This window comes from Acanthaster planci, linkage group LG08 (assembly GCF_054643075.1).
Source record: "Acanthaster planci isolate LZ-2023a linkage group LG08, COTS_SCS, whole genome shotgun sequence".
In the NCBI taxonomy this organism is placed as follows: Eukaryota; Metazoa; Echinodermata; class Asteroidea; order Valvatida; family Acanthasteridae; genus Acanthaster; species Acanthaster planci.
In genome coordinates, this window is record NC_141784.1 from 19,403,915 (window position 1) to 19,422,002 (window position 18,088).

General features: G+C 43.3%; 1 protein-coding gene across 3 annotated transcripts; it reads left to right on the plus strand.

The window, feature by feature from the left end:
* Window positions 1–967: 967 nt before the first annotated feature.
* pofut2 (protein O-fucosyltransferase 2) lies at window positions 968–10,914 on the plus strand. 3 transcript variants are annotated; one of them, XM_022230733.2, is made up of 8 exons: window positions 968–1,155; window positions 2,323–2,573; window positions 3,139–3,394; window positions 4,491–4,557; window positions 6,933–7,058; window positions 8,014–8,194; window positions 8,835–8,964; window positions 9,297–10,914. In XM_022230733.2, exons 1-8 carry the CDS (start codon window positions 992–994, stop codon window positions 9,454–9,456), a joined length of 1,335 nt encoding a protein of 444 aa, XP_022086425.2. In that variant the 5' UTR covers window positions 968–991; the 3' UTR covers window positions 9,457–10,914. The 3 variants fall into 3 exon arrangements, with proteins under 3 accessions (XP_022086425.2, XP_022086415.2, XP_086996490.1); XM_022230723.2 differs by lacking the exon at window positions 4,491–4,557 and adding an exon at window positions 5,078–5,144; XM_087140364.1 differs by lacking the exons at window positions 968–1,155; window positions 4,491–4,557 and adding exons at window positions 1,190–1,486; window positions 5,078–5,144.
* The last annotated feature ends 7,174 nt before the right edge of the window (window positions 10,915–18,088 follow it).

Sequence of the window (18,088 nt, forward strand, 5' to 3'; positions counted from 1 at the left end):
GGGGTTCAGAGAACATTCAATCTGGACCTGTACATCCCTCTTTCAATACCAGCCGCTGATTTTCATTCAAAGTTTTTGGTGATTTTGGTTTGAGTTTTCAGAGCAATCGATCGGCTCCTCACTCGATCACTGCACCAACCAAAGTGCAAAGTTTTAAATGTGTTTTTAACCCTAAAAGTGCCGCTGGAATAGTTTTTCTCCCGGAGCTGAGCCTATAGAAGTTTTTAGAGGAACTCTCAATTGCGGTCATTTTAATACCAACTTAGTGAAAATCAAACATACTGTTGTCAGGCGCGGTCCTAGAGCCTTTTTTGGGGGGGGGTTGGCTTGAATTTCAAATGACCGTATAACAACAAAGCCACACGTCTGGTTTAGTTTAAATGTCACATGTTACGATAAAGGCTTACATGCATGCCAAGTTCCAAAGCAAAATAATAAATCGAGCTTGGCACAGCCAAGTTCGGGGGGGGCGGAATGCGCCCCCGTGGGCTGTGAGATGGGCCGAAATACATGAAATAACCCAGTTCTTTGAGGGTTAAGGTTAAAAAAAAAAGAACGGGCCATTCTCGTTCAATCGAACACAGATCAGAGACTATCACTGTGAATGGACATCATACAGGATGTTTGTTTTTGTTGAAATGAGTTCACTATTTTTGCCGATAGGGGAATAACCTTCAGTAAGCAGGAAGCTGCAAACATGATTTAATTGATGTCGGTCTATTATTTCAATGCATCCTTCGTGGAATTTTCTCTCTTTCAAACAAATAGTCGGAAGCACCAGCCAGTGCCGAAATAACGATAACAACATAAAGGTTTTCCGGGTTAATACGGCCATTCGGCTGAGGTATTGTTTGTATTTTAGGTTGAAAAGTTTAATGCTTTTATATATACGAAGCGCACAGCGCCACAAGTGGCGGGCCAGGTTGAACTGGGTGGTGCAAGGAAGCAAAAAATATTTGGCTGTCACGTCGCTAGGCGGCGCTATTTAGACATGGCGGCGCACAGGTACCCCGCGGTTTGTGTTGTCCTGTTCTTGTTTTTTCACCTGTTTAAGATATATTCTTCCTCAGAATTGGATGTCGATTTGTCAGATGACATTGCCTTTCACTCAGGAAACTATCAGAAGCTTAAAGTTGGAGCAGCACTGCCAAGGAGGTTTGTATAACCATGGACATGATGGAGCTATAAAAAAGGGGGCACCAAGGCCTACTTCCTGAACAGGCTATTCTATGTACATAGCATCCTCAACATTGAAAAATGCCCCGACACGAAGTGGTTAACTTATTATGCAAATTGAACCTATGCGAAAGATGGCGAGCGTGCCAAGTGTGTCTGCGGCCGTGAGTGCAGGTCAGTTGTCTGAGCAGTATTTGGACAGTTCTTCTGCTGGAAAAGTTCACCTTGCCAAGTTTAAACCATTGCAGCATTAGGCTATTGAAGTATCTGTACGCAGGCGTGACGTTTTTGTCTCTGCCCACGGGATATGGTAAGAGCTTCATATTTCAAACACTGGGGTTTTGCTTTGACCATTCGAACTGCTACTTGCAAGTGTTACTCCAACATCAGCACCATCCCCAGGCCCCACCAACAAGCATCATAGTTGTCATCTCACTGCTTATTGTCCCTATGAAAAACCAGATGGGAACATTGCGTAAGCTTTGGAGTTGATGCCGTTTATTTCGGAGACTCATCTGCTTCAACTATTTATATGAAATTTATGAATAATGCATATCAGAAAGCTTATGAATAATTTACCACAAAAGCCTCAAAATCAAGTTGGAAAAGGCCTTGTTGCTGCGCCACTTGCCTGGTCTCCTGTCCAGTCGCTTTGCAGTTACACACACACACAGCCATGAAGGCCTTGATGAAAGGCTAAGGGCAAAGTGACTGTGAAGCCGTACTCAACGCAAACTGTACTTGAGAGTGAAATCAAGGATTCCTCAAAAGTACATCTGACAGTGCAGCTTGAAAGCTAAAAGAAACGTCTCGAGATTTTGGAGCTTTTAGGGAAATCACAGATACATATTCCATGCATGGACAGTGAGAAGCCACAAAATGATGTAGGCCCATTGACTCAACACCAATCTTTGTGTTTAAACTGGATGATGACGCCTAGTGGCTGATGTCCAGTCAACCTCCTGGGAGTTTCTTATACAGGCAGTCTCCAATTAACCATGGTAGGATTTGAAGCCGGGTCACAGTGTGGAGCAAGATTAGGAAAATTTCAATAATATCATATTTGTGCCAACCTGACTTCTTCACCTTATGAAGTCACAAGTTCAAATTCATTTACTTCTGTGTTTCAACCTTTCCCCATCTTAGATATTTACTTTACGATGTCAACCACGGGGAAGGGTTTAACCTGCGACGTGACGTCTACATGCGCATTGCCAACCTGGTCCAGAGACTGCAGCAGGACGGTGACTGGGTCCTGGTCCTGCCCCCCTGGGGCCGGCTCTACCACTGGCGGACGCGCTCACTGGAGCAGATCAGGATACCCTGGGGCACCTTCTTTGACACTGAGAGCCTGAACCGTTACGTACCCGTCATCGAGTTTGAGCAGTATGTTAAAGGTACCACGGTATTTGTGAGTGATGAAAAAACTCTAGACAGTATAAGAGTAGGCGCCTGTTGGGTGAGATCGATCGATATCAGTGCAATCGCTCAATCTTTGTACAGTAGCCTTTTTTAAAAACTTGTTTTGTCACTGGGCAACTTTACAATCAGTTGCAAACAGTTAAACCTAATTAAAATGCTCCAAATGTTGACTCAATGTTAGACAATTCCATGTGGCTGTCGCAGGAAAATGGAACGGTACCAAACTTGATGGCCAAAACGTACTGATTAAAATGAAGCCAGGTGGTGAAATTGGAAACAAGGCCATAATGTAGCATTTCACCCCTAAATAGTTAGTTTGACATCAGACCGTCCAGGACTGTGCTTAAAACTAAATTTGCTTTGTTTCGCTCACCGGCTGAAGATTAACCTGAGACCTAAAAATCGCCTTGTGAAGTACAAACTTTGGAGGGTTCTTGTACCATCAGATTGATGAACAAATTTTGAACAAGAACTTGCTTCCGCTAGTCCCAAAGTGCTTCTCCTGAAACCGAAACTTGTTTGCTTCGCCCACTTTGTTAGAAACTGGCCGGGCGGTCATCGACCAGATTCTGTATCTCCAGCCCTACAAGGAGGGATGGACCAACGGCAAGTGGGAAGAGAAGATTGACGAGCGAGAATGCATTGAGCCGCCCGCCTACCGACCGGACGAGGAAGGGATGTACCGGGGCTGGTTCTGGGGCCACTCGGACACCTACGCCAAGGCCTTCAAGTGTTTGTCCGTTCAAGGGATGGCCCGCATCCTGGCTCCTGTGCTGTTAAACAACTACACAGCCAGGTACGTTGGTCTCCCCTTAAAATCACCGTGTGCAAAAAATGATCGACTCGTCTGTTTACACAGGCACAATGAATAGATTAAAACAGCAAGTACAGCTGGACTCGCTTCTGCCTGACATCAGAACATGCTAATCTCCAATTTCTTCTGTACAGACCCAAAGCCTGGGAAGTTTGTAGAGGTGGACTGTGCACTGAACTTGGCCACTGTCGCGTGACCTGTTATCGTCATAAATATCGCGCCACGGGATTGTCCCAGAGTGCTGACAAATATGAGGCTGCAGTAGAATTATCGTACAAATATTTTTCAAGGGACACTCGCAAATCAATATTTGTGGCGTTTGACTGTACCTGTATATCAAAAGTTGGTTGCTTCGTCTTGCCTTTTTTTGAAGGTCAGAATTTTCTGCCAAGAATAACACCATCTGCCAGGAGTTACAGGTCCATTAGAATCCATCAGTGGGTTGGGAGTATTTTGAAGGCTTGAGAAAAATTCAGCACAACGACAATTGCTAGAAGCATATTGAAAAATATGAATGTTGTAAGGATGCACCATTACATTCCTCCATAGAGAGGGAGTTTGAATGATTCCTAGTTGGGCTCTCAGCAGACATAAAAAAATATTCCAGGCAATTTCATTAAATTTTCCAGTTTCTTGGTTGTTGCTTTCTGAATTGGTCTGCAAACTTCTTTTTGTTTGAAATAGATTTGCTCATGAGCATTTTTTAATCACACTGAGCCAAGGGCAGTGTTCACACATAAGTGGATTGTGCAGATAATGCACAACCAATTTTCAACTCGATGAGCACAAACCCATTATGTCGTCACATGAAGTACAGTGCAGAAAGACTTGTTATCAGTGCAGTTTTTCATGCATTCCATCATTCGCTGCACTGTTTTACAGTCACCAGTGCACTTCAGTGTTTTCACGTGAAGTAATAGTGCCAGTCATTTTTTTAAGATTCTGAAAAAATAAAAGAATCTGGCGATCACATTGAGCGCAGAGAAACTCTGCAAATCATCCCGATGTAATGAAGTATGTCAAGGGGATACAGAGTGCCTGAAGTAAGCTCAAGGATGAACCCTTTGTTTGTGCCTAGGTCTGTCTTTGTAGATAGGGCTGAGAAACTTCTCCATGACCGATTTGGTGATGCCACCTACTGGGCTGTAAGTTGACATCTGTTTGCACAGCTGCGGTCTTGGACAAAAATATTTGAGCATTCCCCTTTTCTTGAGTAATCAAGTTTGCTTCAAGATAAACTTGTTCTCCCAGTTTGAGTTGAGAATGAATATCCCCCACTACTCTCCCCTTTCTGTTAATTAACAGAAAAATAATGTTTTGTCCAAGACCGTGGCTCTCAAGCCACGTTTTTGTCTTGCCTTCGTTGGAGCCACCACTCCCATACAACGTTTGTGAAAGTACTGTTTAGCAAACTCATGCACTAAGAAAATATCATCAGGGTACCAGTCACAAAGCAATACACATCCTGTGGCACCTCGGCTGGTAACCAAGTAACTAAGCAAATATTTTCCATGTTTACCACATTGCTGTGGTCACTCAGTAGCTGTGTAAAACGGGCTCAAATGAACTTTGTAGTGGATGTGGCCGCACCAGCGTGGTTCTTTCTTTCTTCTTAGTAACTTTTTGGGTTCTCCCTGGTGGTATTCATTTTTTCCTTGTTCTCAGATCTGTGTTTGTTGATCGTGGGGAAGAAATACTGCACGATTACTATGGGCAGGTGCAGTACTGGAACGTAAGTGGCCATCCTTCAAAATTGAGAGAAAGTTTGCGGGTACACAGTGTGGAATCTATCTCTTCTATGAGAGGGTGGCTCTGAGGAGAACTGGTGAGTGTCAACTCAATGTTTCGACCAGGATGCTGTGGTCATCCTGAGCCCTGCTGCTTGATTTGTCGAGTTGACACTCACCGGTTCTTTTCTGAACCACCATTGTCAAAGAAGAGATTGATTTCATGTGATGTACCCACAAACCTTCCCTCAGTCTAGCCTCCGCCATGCAAAGTTTCACGTGTTACTTATGCTTCAAAATTTGCTGATGTTCTTAATTTGGTCATGAAGTTGGTTTTGAAAATTAGTCATGTTGATCGAACCTATTTTCATATTCTCCGATGTAAAAGCTGATTTATTGAGGTTGAGCTGAAGAAGCTTTATCGACTTTATTTTGGAGAATGGCCACAACAAGTTGGAGAGCTGCCAAGAATGGGGAAGAGCCAATTGTTACAAATTGTTGCTTTCTTTGGGTTCAACAAGTCAGTCTGATTATTATGCATGTACTTCACCCCTTGCGCATCATTTTCACTTATGTTGGAATAGAGGGTTTGCATGGCTGCCATCTTGTTGGCTGGTGCTTTTTGTTCCACAGGGTATGCATAAAGGAGGTTTCCCTGTGGAACAAAAGAACTGCCCTGCAAGATGGCTACCATGCAAAGCCTCTATGTGGGGAATTAGCTCAACGGCCAGCCTTTTCCAACTGCAGGTGTACTTTCCATTGTACAAGAAAAACCTTGGCCGATCACTCATGTACATCAGCACACACTCTAGCACATCACTATTACCCCTGCTCCTCAGGCCTATGAAATAATCTGCTGAAGCCACGTCTCTGGGACATTCCAGCCCTCAGCTGACCAATCCCTGAAGCCATGCCCCACTCTGTTTTGACCAATGACAGTCGCGGTTATGCATTCACCAAGGATACACATGCTTTGAACATTCGGCATGGAATTTCAGTGCTGCACACATATCCGTCTTACCCATCTGGTTTGGGAATTCCTTTGTTGCCCAGTTGTTGGAACCCTGAGAAAATGCTCTTTTCCCCTCACTATTAACTGTCCTTCAAGCAGGATTTTTGGATGATTTTCTTGGTTACTCTGCCTCATTCTGTAACTGATAACTCTAACCCCCACATGCCTCCTCTGTTTTTTTGAGAGGAAAACATCATGTCCATAGAATATCCTCAAAGTCTACTTGGGGTGAACCTCTTTTGTTATCAGATTACCCCGTGATAATAATATAATAATAATAGCGCAAATTTCATATAGATATGTTCAAATGCGCTGTACAATGAAGACATTAAGCATGGAACAATGAATACATTTAAACATGGTTGACCCGATGGCATACAAGGGTGCCTCGGGCAGCCGCCAAACGACCCACATTCACCAACATCAGTAAAGGGGAGACAGTAAGAAGCAGTGACAGTTTTAGAGGTGGGAGGAAAACCCCAGAGGAATATTCTGGGTAAAACCCACAGAGTCAGGTAGGGACTGAAAACCCAATCCACATGTGGACCGGGCTGGGATTCGAACCCGGGACCACAGAGGTGGAAGGCAAGGAAAGAACTACCCTGCCAACCTGACTCCCCAAACAACAACGTAAAGCACAGTGGGCTGTGGGTGTTATGGATTGTTTTGTTTTCTTGGTCTAAATTTGTGGAACAGGGTAAACTTGACCACAACTGACTCATTCCTGACAGATGCTGGGAGTTGCTATGTGAGTTTGTTTGTGTTTTTCCCCCGCTCATAGGCGAGGCGGTCTATGCGATTTGCCAAACACCTGCGGGACATTGGCAATCAGTTCCGAGAAAGTCACCTGGATTCAACGGACGAGAAAGACAAGACCGTCTTGTTGGAAGACTGGAGAGACATGGAGGTTAGTGAGCCTTTAATTATAAGCGACGTGAAGCAGGGGCTCATCCAGGGTTCAGTAGGGGGGTGGGGAAAATGTGGATTGTTTGTTTTGAAAGAGTTGTCCAGAATTGTTCATTTGAAAACGAATTTGCCCCCTCCAAACAAAAGGGGCTAGTACTGCTTCAAGTGCCCTGGCTTTCTCAGTTTTGTCAAACAGCAATCGCCAACTTGTGTGTGGGGGTCAACTTGACACCCACCCATCCCAATATGTCTTTAGTTTGAGGAGCCTGTACAAAATACGTTATTGATGATGAAATATGTTACTGCCTCGGCATCAATTTCCATCACGCACCGGCCATCTTGCATAATTGACATTTATAGACTGGACATCATTTCCAACATCCCAGGAACTTTTTTGCCAAGACCTTTCCCAACTTCTCTTGAGCCCATCACTGTCTAGAAAAGTCATGGCAAACTGAGGACAGTTATCTGTCAAGGGTCCTTCAAGCTCCCTGTAAGTCATATTAGCTGCCTCAACCTTCCTTAGGCTTCTCAAGTCCTCATCAAACCTCCTGGTGCACTGTCAAGGTCAGGGAGTTGTGGGGTTAAAAGGCTACAGTTGCACACACTCAGGATGCGTGGGAACAGAAGACTGTTTGGTTCTCTTGACTTCGCTTTGTAGCACCCTCTAAGATGATGCACAAGATTGGCGTTGCAGTCCAGTTTATCACGAGTCAAATCACAAGCTCCGTCACCGAGTTACACAATTAATGGTCCTAAAGAAGCACCTTTCTTTGCAGCTAATTTAAAATAATCAGTTACGTGACACAGGACCGGATGACTTGTGAATGACGTTGCGGGAGACTGGATTTCAGCCTTGCACAGGGGTCACATTTAATTTATTTCCTGTTCAAGTAAAAGTAAGTAAAAGACACTGCTCCCGGGGGAAAACAAACATTCCCCTGTGACTTTGACAGAGAAAGCCAGGCTCTGCTGTCGGCGGGCCCTACCTTGCTGCCCACCTGCGAAGAGAGGACTACGCCCGTGGCAACAGGAAAGATGTGCCGTCGCTTCAGAGCGCTGCGGAACAAATCACGGCTGCCCTTAAAAAGCACAAACTCCAGAAGGTTTTCATAGCTACAGATGCACCAAAACATGGTAGGTAACTGTCATCTTTGAACACGCTTGTAAAGACGTTTGTCAAATGACAAAAAAAGGAGTTTTCAAGCATAGGTCCAACATTTCATCTTGAGGACAAATTTGTGTCCACATAGCTTTGTTGTATCATATTGGTCATTCCTTAAATATAGGGCCTGAACATGTTACTTCTTTCCCCGTTACACTTGACCTTTGTAATTTGACATGGAAGTATTATGGATATTGATTTAAAACTATTTTTATTTATTTGGCGTGTCATTTGCAGTCATAAATAATTATTGAGAAACCTTTTGTCTGATGTAATAGGGATACGCAAAAAGAAATTTGACCCCTAACCACCCACATATTTAAAGGAGCCTTTTCCACCGGTAGTAATATTGTGTCCGAAGGCACAGGAGTCCACACATTGAATCAAATGTCTTGTGAATGTTTTGGCCAGTGTACCGCAGCCGTCCTCAGGGAACTATAGGTCATTAGAGATTTTCATGATAAGAGTTGGAAATCGATCACCAATATTGCAACATGCAGTGGTGATTTTCCTTTTCCCTACGAGAAGTGTCTTCCGACGGGACGAGTGCTTTCCTTCTTTTCGTCCAGCTGACCAGTGTCTCATGACTCCATTGTTCTCAATGCCTCGCAGAAATTGAGGAACTCAAAAGGCATCTCCAAGACTACCGGGTGTACAACTACTTGCCTCCTAAAGGCATCCTGGAGAACTTCAAAGACGGCGGGGTAGCCATCATAGACCAGTGGATATGCGCCCATGCTAGGTCAGCACAGACCCATCTTTGAAGGCTAAAACATAATTAACCTATTACTGCAAATGATGGGTTCAAAGCATTCATTTTCTCCGCGAAATTGTCCCAAATATTGTTTAATCCCTTCCAATATTTGTACATTTCATCCTGCCCATATTCAATTGATAATAGATGCTAGCATGTGCGAGATGTGAAATTTGAAAAAAAAGAAAAAAAAATTTTTTTCGAGGTAGACACTCAGTAATAATTTGTGAATCACTCATATATTGTCATGGTTAAAATACACCGGTTCTCATTCTCAATCGAAATGGTAACCTCTACTCACCCCCCCCCCATTGCCTCAGGTATTTCATTGGGACAGGCGTGTCTACGTTCTCCTTCCGCATCCACGAGGAGAGACAGATCCTTGGCTTTGACCCCAAGATGACGTACAACCGCTTCTGCGGAGAAGGGGAATCATCGAACTGCGAGCAACCCTCCGTCTGGAAGGTAGTCTACCATTGATGACACTTCCACCTTCGCGCACCAGTATTATTTTGAATTTTCAACTTATGCCTTTAGAATTTGTCTCAAATTGCGGCCTCCTGTCTGAGTGTTTCTGCAGACTTCAGTTCTATAAACTTAAGTCCAAGAGGCTTAGGCCCAGCAGCTCCAGGGAACTGAATCTGCTGCTCGGGCAACTCTACTCTCGCTCTTTAAATTTGGCCCCAAATTTTGGGGTGTTTTTACATGGTGTCGATTGTCAACCCCTTGCAACTACTTGCAAAACTGGAGATGAACCCGGCTACAAAGTAAACATGAGCTATGAAAAGAGGTTTGAGGCGTCTAGGCTTAAATAGGCCATTTGCAAATTAAATTTGAATAAAATCTGGTGCACTGAGTTATCTGATTTCACGTAAACATAGCAATTTGAATTCCCCAGAATAAAGTCACTGTTGCTTTAACCTCGTGATTCGGGCAAACTTTTGCTTAGTGACCACCATCTCTGGAATGGACTGGTTCCTTTGTGCCCTTCTTGTCCATTGAAAACAGTGTATTGGTGCAAGGCATCTCTGATATACTAAGCAAAAGCTTGCCCCGAATTACGAGGTATAGCAACAGTATCTAAGTACTGTATGCAGAACTCTAACTGTTATGTTTACGTGAATTCAAAAATCTCAGTACGCCAGATTTTATTCAAATCTAACTCGCAAAAGGCTTATCATTTTAAGTGAATTCTTTTATATAAATACTTTCTTTACACTATGGTGCTTTCCTATTTTAGTGTCAGATTGAGGCTAGATTTATGTAAGAAATTGATGCTTGTTGAAGTGACAGTCACTAAAATTTGCTTGCCATTTGTCACTTGATACCCACAACGCAAAGGATTGTGGGTTCATGGTGTTATCCAAATGATGCCATTAAAACTAAAAGCAGATATCTTCTTGAATAATCCACTTTTATTCTCTTGAATTGCTTGCTTCTTTTGCACTTTAGTAATCTGCAAGCTGTCTCTTCTGAAGACTTAAACTTGTGAATACATTTTTATTCTTAAATTTTCAATTTTTTTTGGTAAGTTGACTTGTGCTCCTACTTAATGGCATCAGATTTTGAAGAACCAGAAATGCACCAAGTAACGAAATACTTGCCAATTTAAGATGGACTGTGGCTGTTTTCTTTTAGTGTAATAAAAGACGGCAGGGTGTTTAATGTCATTCCTATTCGCTGAGGTTAGTGATAAATGTGCTTGTTTATTTAAAGTCTCTACTTTTGTGCACATAAAAGTTTTTGCCTACTGTACAGGTTGATATATTTAACGCGTCCATTTCCTAAATATTTTTGTTTACGTTCTAGTAATTTTCAAGTGTTGTGTTCAGTGTAAACGATATGTCAAGATCTTCCACATTTTTTAAATCATAAGACAATACTAAAGAATTGGGGGGGGTGGTATCTGGAAATAAAGTATTCTGCCGAAACGTCTGAGGTTGGTGTGTTTTCAAGTGGTCATTTCCTTGTAAACATTGACGAGCTTGTTGCTGTTATGCAGAATTCCTGTGGTTTTTGCGGTGTGGGTCGTGCTAGGGTGGACTAGGAACTCTACCATAGGATCAACCTGGCCCTTGCTGAATCTTATTTTTGCGTTTCCTTCATTCCTGATAATTTTGTTTTCTTGGAATGCAAGTGGTGCCGCACGAATTACAACTCTGGTCGTTCCACACCGCTGACTGACGAAAGGAAAATGGCCAAGCCACGCAACTGTTCCTTTTCGCAAAATTAGAAACAATCTTTTTCCAAGAGGGCGTCTATCTTGCACTATTCGGATTGGTAAGATTTACTCGAAAATGTAACGGATATGAAACAGATGTCAAAAGTAGAGCAAATAGATATAAATCTGACTGAGGTCGTGCCGAACTGATCTGGAGGAGGTGAACCTTATTAAACCTGTAGACAGAACCAGCAACACTCTTCCCGAAAACCATTGGGACTTATGTTGCGTTGGGGCTCGTATTTTCTTACTAAAATATAGTCGGGACAACCTCCTGTTGAGTCTATTTCGGGTATGCAGTGACGCATTATTCCAGTAATCCAGGGTGACGCACGCGTGTTTGGAAAGAAAGTGACAGTGGGTAACATTCATCAAAATGTTACTTTTCTTTCTCGGCCTTTAAAACCGGTGATATGAAACTAGATTCCCAAGTCTAGCTGTTGGGACAAATCTTTCAAAAGCATGGGAGAAAAAGGCCCAGAGATCTTTGTTGGTTCCAACCCCGTTGCACGTCGCTAAAGGATTAAAAATTAACCCGGCGGTGGTCCGGGTCAGGTTGATTTGTTAGCCTTCGAATTGCTCGAATTGTGTTTAGGGTTTTGCTTTGATTTGCAGTAATGGTCTTTTGTGGGCCATTAACAACGCCGATGTATTATTCTCGTTGCCCGAGGAACTTGGTGGCAGTGGGCAACCCCGGACGTTCACCCCTGATTGCCGCAAAGAATCTGTTCTTGTTAGGCCTGATGCTGACGGAAACGACATGAGCAAGTCTGACTATTAAAAAGTGTATATTCACCAATAGTGTATAGTTGCAATACAAGTCCTAAGGGTAGAAGTAAACGAGCACCGCCCAGTTAGTGGGGGTCGGAGAGGTGACAGACCCATTTACGGATGTTTCTCTCAGTAGTATTATGGAAACGAAAGGCACATATCAAGGCACCCTTGTGTACCGTGTGACGCACGGCTGACGAGAACTTATCTCCAGGAAGCGAAGTCCACCATGCCTTGCCGGCAAGTCATCGAGCATTCACCCGAAGAAACCGATAATGTTATGTGTTGACCCAGTTTAGAGATTTTTTTTTTTAATGGCATTTCCGAATTAATTTTTTACTGGCTCTGTCACGCGGTTGTTGCCCGCATAAAAATCCCCGATTGACACCAGTGCCGTGGTTTCACCTCACAGCGGGTGTCTGAGAATCCCACTAAAAATGCAAACATACTGAAGAGACGTGTAGGTTTTGTGGGTCTATTCTACAGTCCCTACGTGTATGTGAAGGGCCAATGGGCGCCCCCCCCCCATCCCGGGGGAAAATGGAAGATTAAAAAAATGGGGGTGGTTGGAGAAAGAAAGAAATTTTTTAAAAGGGAATGGAAACAATGTACTTGAAAAAAAAAAGAGATCCCTCCCACTGTTAATTGTTAATCCCTGGAATTAGTAGTTGCCCCCTCCCCGAAAATATCCTGGCGACGCCCTTGGAAGGGTCCCTCCTCCGGAATATATGCTTCTCCCAGGGCCTTGCCCTGGAACATTAGATTCTGAGTCTGAGTTTTGCCAAGTTCCAGGATGCGAACAAAATGGGCTTCTGGTCAAAGCAAAACTACTCTACTGAGGAGCGATGACAAGGGCAGCTCTTGTCTGGTGATTTTTGCACTTTTTTGGAGTAAAGTTGGCGTCCCGTGAGAGTATTTTACAGCTATAAACTTCCACAGTTTTTATAGACTTCAGGAGCCATAAGAGGAATTCCAGTTTTATAAGAGAGTATATATGTTCAGCCTATGTTATTTCTTCCATGTGCTTCGGAAAATACGTGCACACCTTTTGTCTTTGTTTTTTGGACACTTAAGCTATAATTCCAGCAATCTTGAGCTCGATAAAAATTTTCCAATCAGTTGCTTGAAGACAAGGAAACACTGGATTGATGTTTTTTATTTGAACGTATTTAAATACCTTTTTGAACTCTGCAGCAGACGGAACGTGGATCGCCTCTAATAGTCTCTGTAAAGGTTCAGTGAACAGGTGTCTCACTGTTTGTCAAATTAAGCTGGATTCAGGGCTGTCTGCTCATAAATCTTACTGAATGGGGAGTGTGAACCACGCTGACTCTCCTGTGTCTTTTATGAGTCGCACACGTACAAAATTGAAAAGCTGCTGAGTAGGTTCGTGAGCCCAGATTGGTCTGTGTATCTACTCCAGTGGCAATAAAGAAAACAAAATTACAGGAAGTTTGCAAACGGAGTTTATTGGACAAGCTCCAAGAGGACAACGGGTCGTTGGCCCTCTTTGCCCCCTCGCTCCCCTGCGGAACGCCCAGTGCACGGCCTGGGCGGTGTCGGTCGCGGTACGCAGACCGACCTTTTTCTCCGCTTGCGGTATACACTGTCCGTGGATAAATCGGCCACTTTATTCTTTGGTTCAATTCACCGTCGGTTGGGATTCAAAGGCAACCGAGAAAAAAAAGGATCAAGCGGGTTTAATTCTATAAAACGATCACACTGCAATCAGTAACACTGATCGGAAAATGGAGGTTAATATCTCGTAAAAATGGGTTTGCAAACTTTTGTACCAGTATATTTTGTGACACCTCTGAGGAATATGCCACGCAAAAAAAAAAAAAAAAGTCGCGCGAAAAATGTCAGTCCCGTTGTCGGACCCCCAGAATGAAAGGTTGGGTCTTTGAACCCCCTTTGAGCTTATATACCCTGTCCGGAGATTTAAATCATTCCAAAGAGAAGTATGTTTACCCCGAACATGATCAGCTTGTGTGCCGGGAATCACCCCCGGGCTGACTGAGGCAACGCATGCGACTCAGTTTCTTGTCGCCCCCCCCTTTTGTCAAGAGGTGGTGGTAGTGGAGTAAGGGGGTCCGCAGGCAAACAGTTTCCTAATCGTGTAACATCTCAATTGGGTCTCAGTTTGGACGATACGGAGGCCCCGTGAGCCAAAGTCGGCCTCTTTCCCCAGTTCTGACGGGGCCAATGAAAACCCGCCAAGACCCTGATGGGGATCTGCCATCTGAAAAGAAAGAGCGGGGAAAAAAAGTTAAGGAGACGAAAAGTTCAGCTGGTTGGGGGAAAGGGCTGGTGTTTTTCAGGGTAAATGACCGAGAAAGTTTGGAAAATGTTTGCCACCTCATCAATGATTTTTTTTTTGACTTCCGCATTGCATCATGGGATGAGATGACACCAAACACCTTTAGTGCTCAAGGCCATCGAAAAAGTACACCAACAAAGCATTCATTATATTTTCTAACACTTATTAGTCGGTAATAACAAATGCTCAAATCAAGTCATCATCTTCAGTGTTGCCTTGGAGATTTTCAAACGTGCCAGAAAAACAAAAATTGGAAAATCTCTTACATGAACATAAAATTCTGTCTGGATCTAGGCCCTACGGCTGTCTGTCTGGATTTACGGATGTCAAAGAGCCAGTACCGGCCAATCAGAAACAGGATTTGAAGCTCATTCATCCTGCATTGACAAATCACATTGATTTTTGTTTGTTTGTTTTGTTTGTTTGTTTTGTGTTTTTTTTACTAATATTATTGTGCAGCTGTATGTGTGATGGTTGCTCATTCAAAAGAAAGAACAAGGAGCAACGTTCAATTTGGTTCATGCTTAAAACCAGTGGCTTGTTTGTCATCCAATTTCAATCACATGCACGATGCAATGAAAACAGACACCCAAAATGAGATAGAAACACAACAAAAGGATAACAACAAAACTTGTTGGATGGGATGGTACGCTGATTTCCAAGCTTCATAATCGGTATCTGTTTAAGAATTCTCGAGTTGATTTTTGGTTATAGCATGTTGGCCCAATAGGTATAGAGCGCACGTTCCAGTTAAATGCACGGCCGCCCGATGCAGTGATCTAAGTTTTCCTTCCCCCAGTGACAGGAATTAACTCAGGATACGACGGTTGAGTAACCTCCGAAGCAGGTCATAAAACTGGGAAGCTGGAATGTTCGCACCTTGAAATCATTATTCCCAATTTCAGCAAATTTATTATCAGGTGAAAATGAGTCACTCTGAATGAACAACAAAACTACATAAAAAAATCAGTGAACGGACAATGTTTGAACGGCCCGCGAGGTAGGATTGGGTGGTTGAGGTTACCTCCAAATCAACTGTTTATGCTTGAAATAATGGGTGTCAGCATTGCTTATGTGCGATCAACCTTACGTGACGGGGAGCATGTACCAATGGGGATTTACTGATGAGACAAAACAAGGAGACGGACTAAATTCAACATGGCACCAATTCTCTGGCGGACGGCCCTGGTGGTGTTGAGTCTGACATTGAAAAGCACGATGAACTTGCAGACGTTTGAATCGATTATGTTTCAGTTTGTTTACAAGGCTGTGACCGAAAAACAAATCGGGGATCGTAATGTATACACAACCGCAGATAAAAATGTTGTTGAGGTCGCTCCCGCGTCTTGAGCTTTCTGGAACAGTGTGAAATTGGAAGGGAAATGGAGAGCAGAAAGCGTGGTTCTCAAAATAATTATTAAACCTTGTAGTAGTCAAGGCAAAATCATGGAAAAATAACCACTGTGCACAGGGGCATTGGAAAAGCCAAGCATGTTTTGCATAGAGCAGTTTTTATTTTAAATAAAGCTACACCAATTCGTTTTGATTTCTTTTTTTCGTTTCTTATAAGGATAAATCCAATCTCTGAAATTCTGTTCGAAGGGAATTTTGGTTTTTCTTATTTATAAAGCACTTTTCACAGAACGATCAACAGCCATAAAACGTGCGTATTTGTACCAAAAAATAACAAACTATACGACTTGAATAAACTAGCCACCGACTTTGTGGAATCATTGAAATATCACCCTTTCCCAAGAAAAAAAAAGCGGGTTTTGGTATACTCTTTGTGTTTCCCATAATTGCTGTAGGGTATTCTCGGGACCCCCTTTAAATTTCGTTCAGTGAACAAAAAGTCTCCAAACAAACCTGTTGGCCATTTGGAAGATTTTTTGTTCGGCCGGCTTCCAGGGGGAAAATTGGTTCAATAGAAATCTTTGGCAAACACTTATAACTCCGAAGCCAGATAAAGGTGCCCTTTACTGTGGGAACACTTTGCCACGTAAAGAGGACTTTAGGAGAGGTTTGGGTTCCTTCCGTTCGGAGAAAGGAGAACAGAAAAAAAGAAGTGTTATGCATTGTATACATAGGCAGATTTCAATCAACTCGAAACGAAAGGGCAAAGTTATCGGAGGCGAGGGTCGAACAAAATGATTGAACCGTATTCCTAACAGTAAAGCAAAGAGCGCGATGAGAGATTGGCTCGATATGTTCGTTTAGACGCGTGACATCGCCGGTTTGTTCTTGGAGCAGGGCTCAATTTCAATGAACTGCTAAGCAGAGAATTAATCCAACCTATGGCAAAACTGAGCAAAATATATTGACCACCACAAGATGCTCTTAACATTTCGGTATTTTATGTCAATTAAAAAAAAAACGCTTCTGGTCCATTACGCTTGTTGTTGGTCATCAACTCTGAAGTCTGAGCTGTATGATATAACGAAGGCCATGGAGGTATGATGGTCCGTGTTCTCACAAGCGAAAGGCAAATTATCATGACGCCAGATCCATGGGTGTTGCGGGGGAGGGGGTGTTTGATCCTTCGCCGTGGAAGAAAAAAAAGTGGCGAGAGAAACAAAAGTTAAACAGTTGAGGAAAGGGGAGGAAATTCTCCAATTTGCTTGGAGATCCCTCGGAATTGCCCCTTTCCGCCGTTAATGGTTATCATCTTTCTGCTATGAGTGCTTTGCCCCTCCCCCCCGGAAAAGTCGTGGCGACGCCCATGGTCAGATCGAAAATTCGTGCTGCAAACTTGCAAAAGTCGAAAACATTTAAAGTGAAACGAATATTAAACGGCAAATATTTCTTTACGTCAATTTTGCTTTGACAGTGTCGTTGCCTTTTTCCATTTTCTGAATGTAAAAGGGTGACAAACGCACCCTCAGAAACAGTGCAAAGGTTCCTTCACAAAACCACGACCAAAGGGTGAAAAACCACGAAAAAATGGGAACTACTCCCAGAAGAGTGAAAAAAACTAAGAGATTGAAATTCGTTTACTCTTTAAAGGACCCACGTAAGGAAAACTCGGAAAAAGTTGTCATTTATATGGCTCCTCTTTTTGAGGGATTTTCAATTTTTTTCAAAGAGTTATTTTCACCTTTTAGATCTGCTTGCTTCACTCCATTGGAGTGGTTTTTATAAGGGACTCATTCCTCTGCAGGGGATGACATTTCTTTCACCCCACCTTCTTGTTTAGAGGCTAATTGGGAACCGCGGCACGGTGTAAAAATCAAAACACAATTCATGTCTGTCAAGACGCTCAACGAAAGAGACGCTGCCTTGCAAACGGGTCACTTATCAAAGCTTTTGCAATGTACAAGAAAAGGAAACTTTCGTCAGATGCAGAGAGCTTTGTGATCGAAGACTGCGTGGATACATTTTTCTCCTGGGTCCAGTACGGGTTTGATGTTTCACCAAGGGTGGGAAAAGAAGAAGAAATATACCAGCTCAGCCAATCTTCTGCAAGAATGGATAGGTTTACACAGGACTAACAACAGTATCATTTTGCCATGCGGTGTCTTATTTCTACGCAATCTGGCACCAGGGTATATAGGCTCCAAGCAGCTAGCGCGCGTCCAAGGAGTTTGAACCATAGGGGCGGGGTTGATGAACTGCTGGTCGACGAACTCCGGTTGGCTGCGCTGCGAGCGTCGGCAAACTATCTCCCAAAACACGGGTCTGACCGCGCCGAAGTTCCCCGCGTTGGCTTAATAATCACACCACCACATCAGGTACACTGGAGATCGAATTTGAAGTGAGACTAGTTCCACCTGTCGGTACGCTGGGTTAAACTTGTGTGCATC

Bases quoted from the DNA above. Each gene is read 5' to 3' on its own strand.
- pofut2 (XM_022230733.2), top strand. From the start codon at position 992: ATGGCGGCGCACAGGTACCCCGCGGTTTGTGTTGTCCTGTTCTTGTTT. The intron at 3,395-4,490 runs GTACGTTGGTCT...GTTTGTGCCTAG, and splicing joins TTAAACAACTACACAGCCAG to GTCTGTCTTTGTAGATAGGG. The intron at 7,059-8,013 runs GTTAGTGAGCCT...TGACTTTGACAG, and splicing joins AAGACTGGAGAGACATGGAG to AGAAAGCCAGGCTCTGCTGT.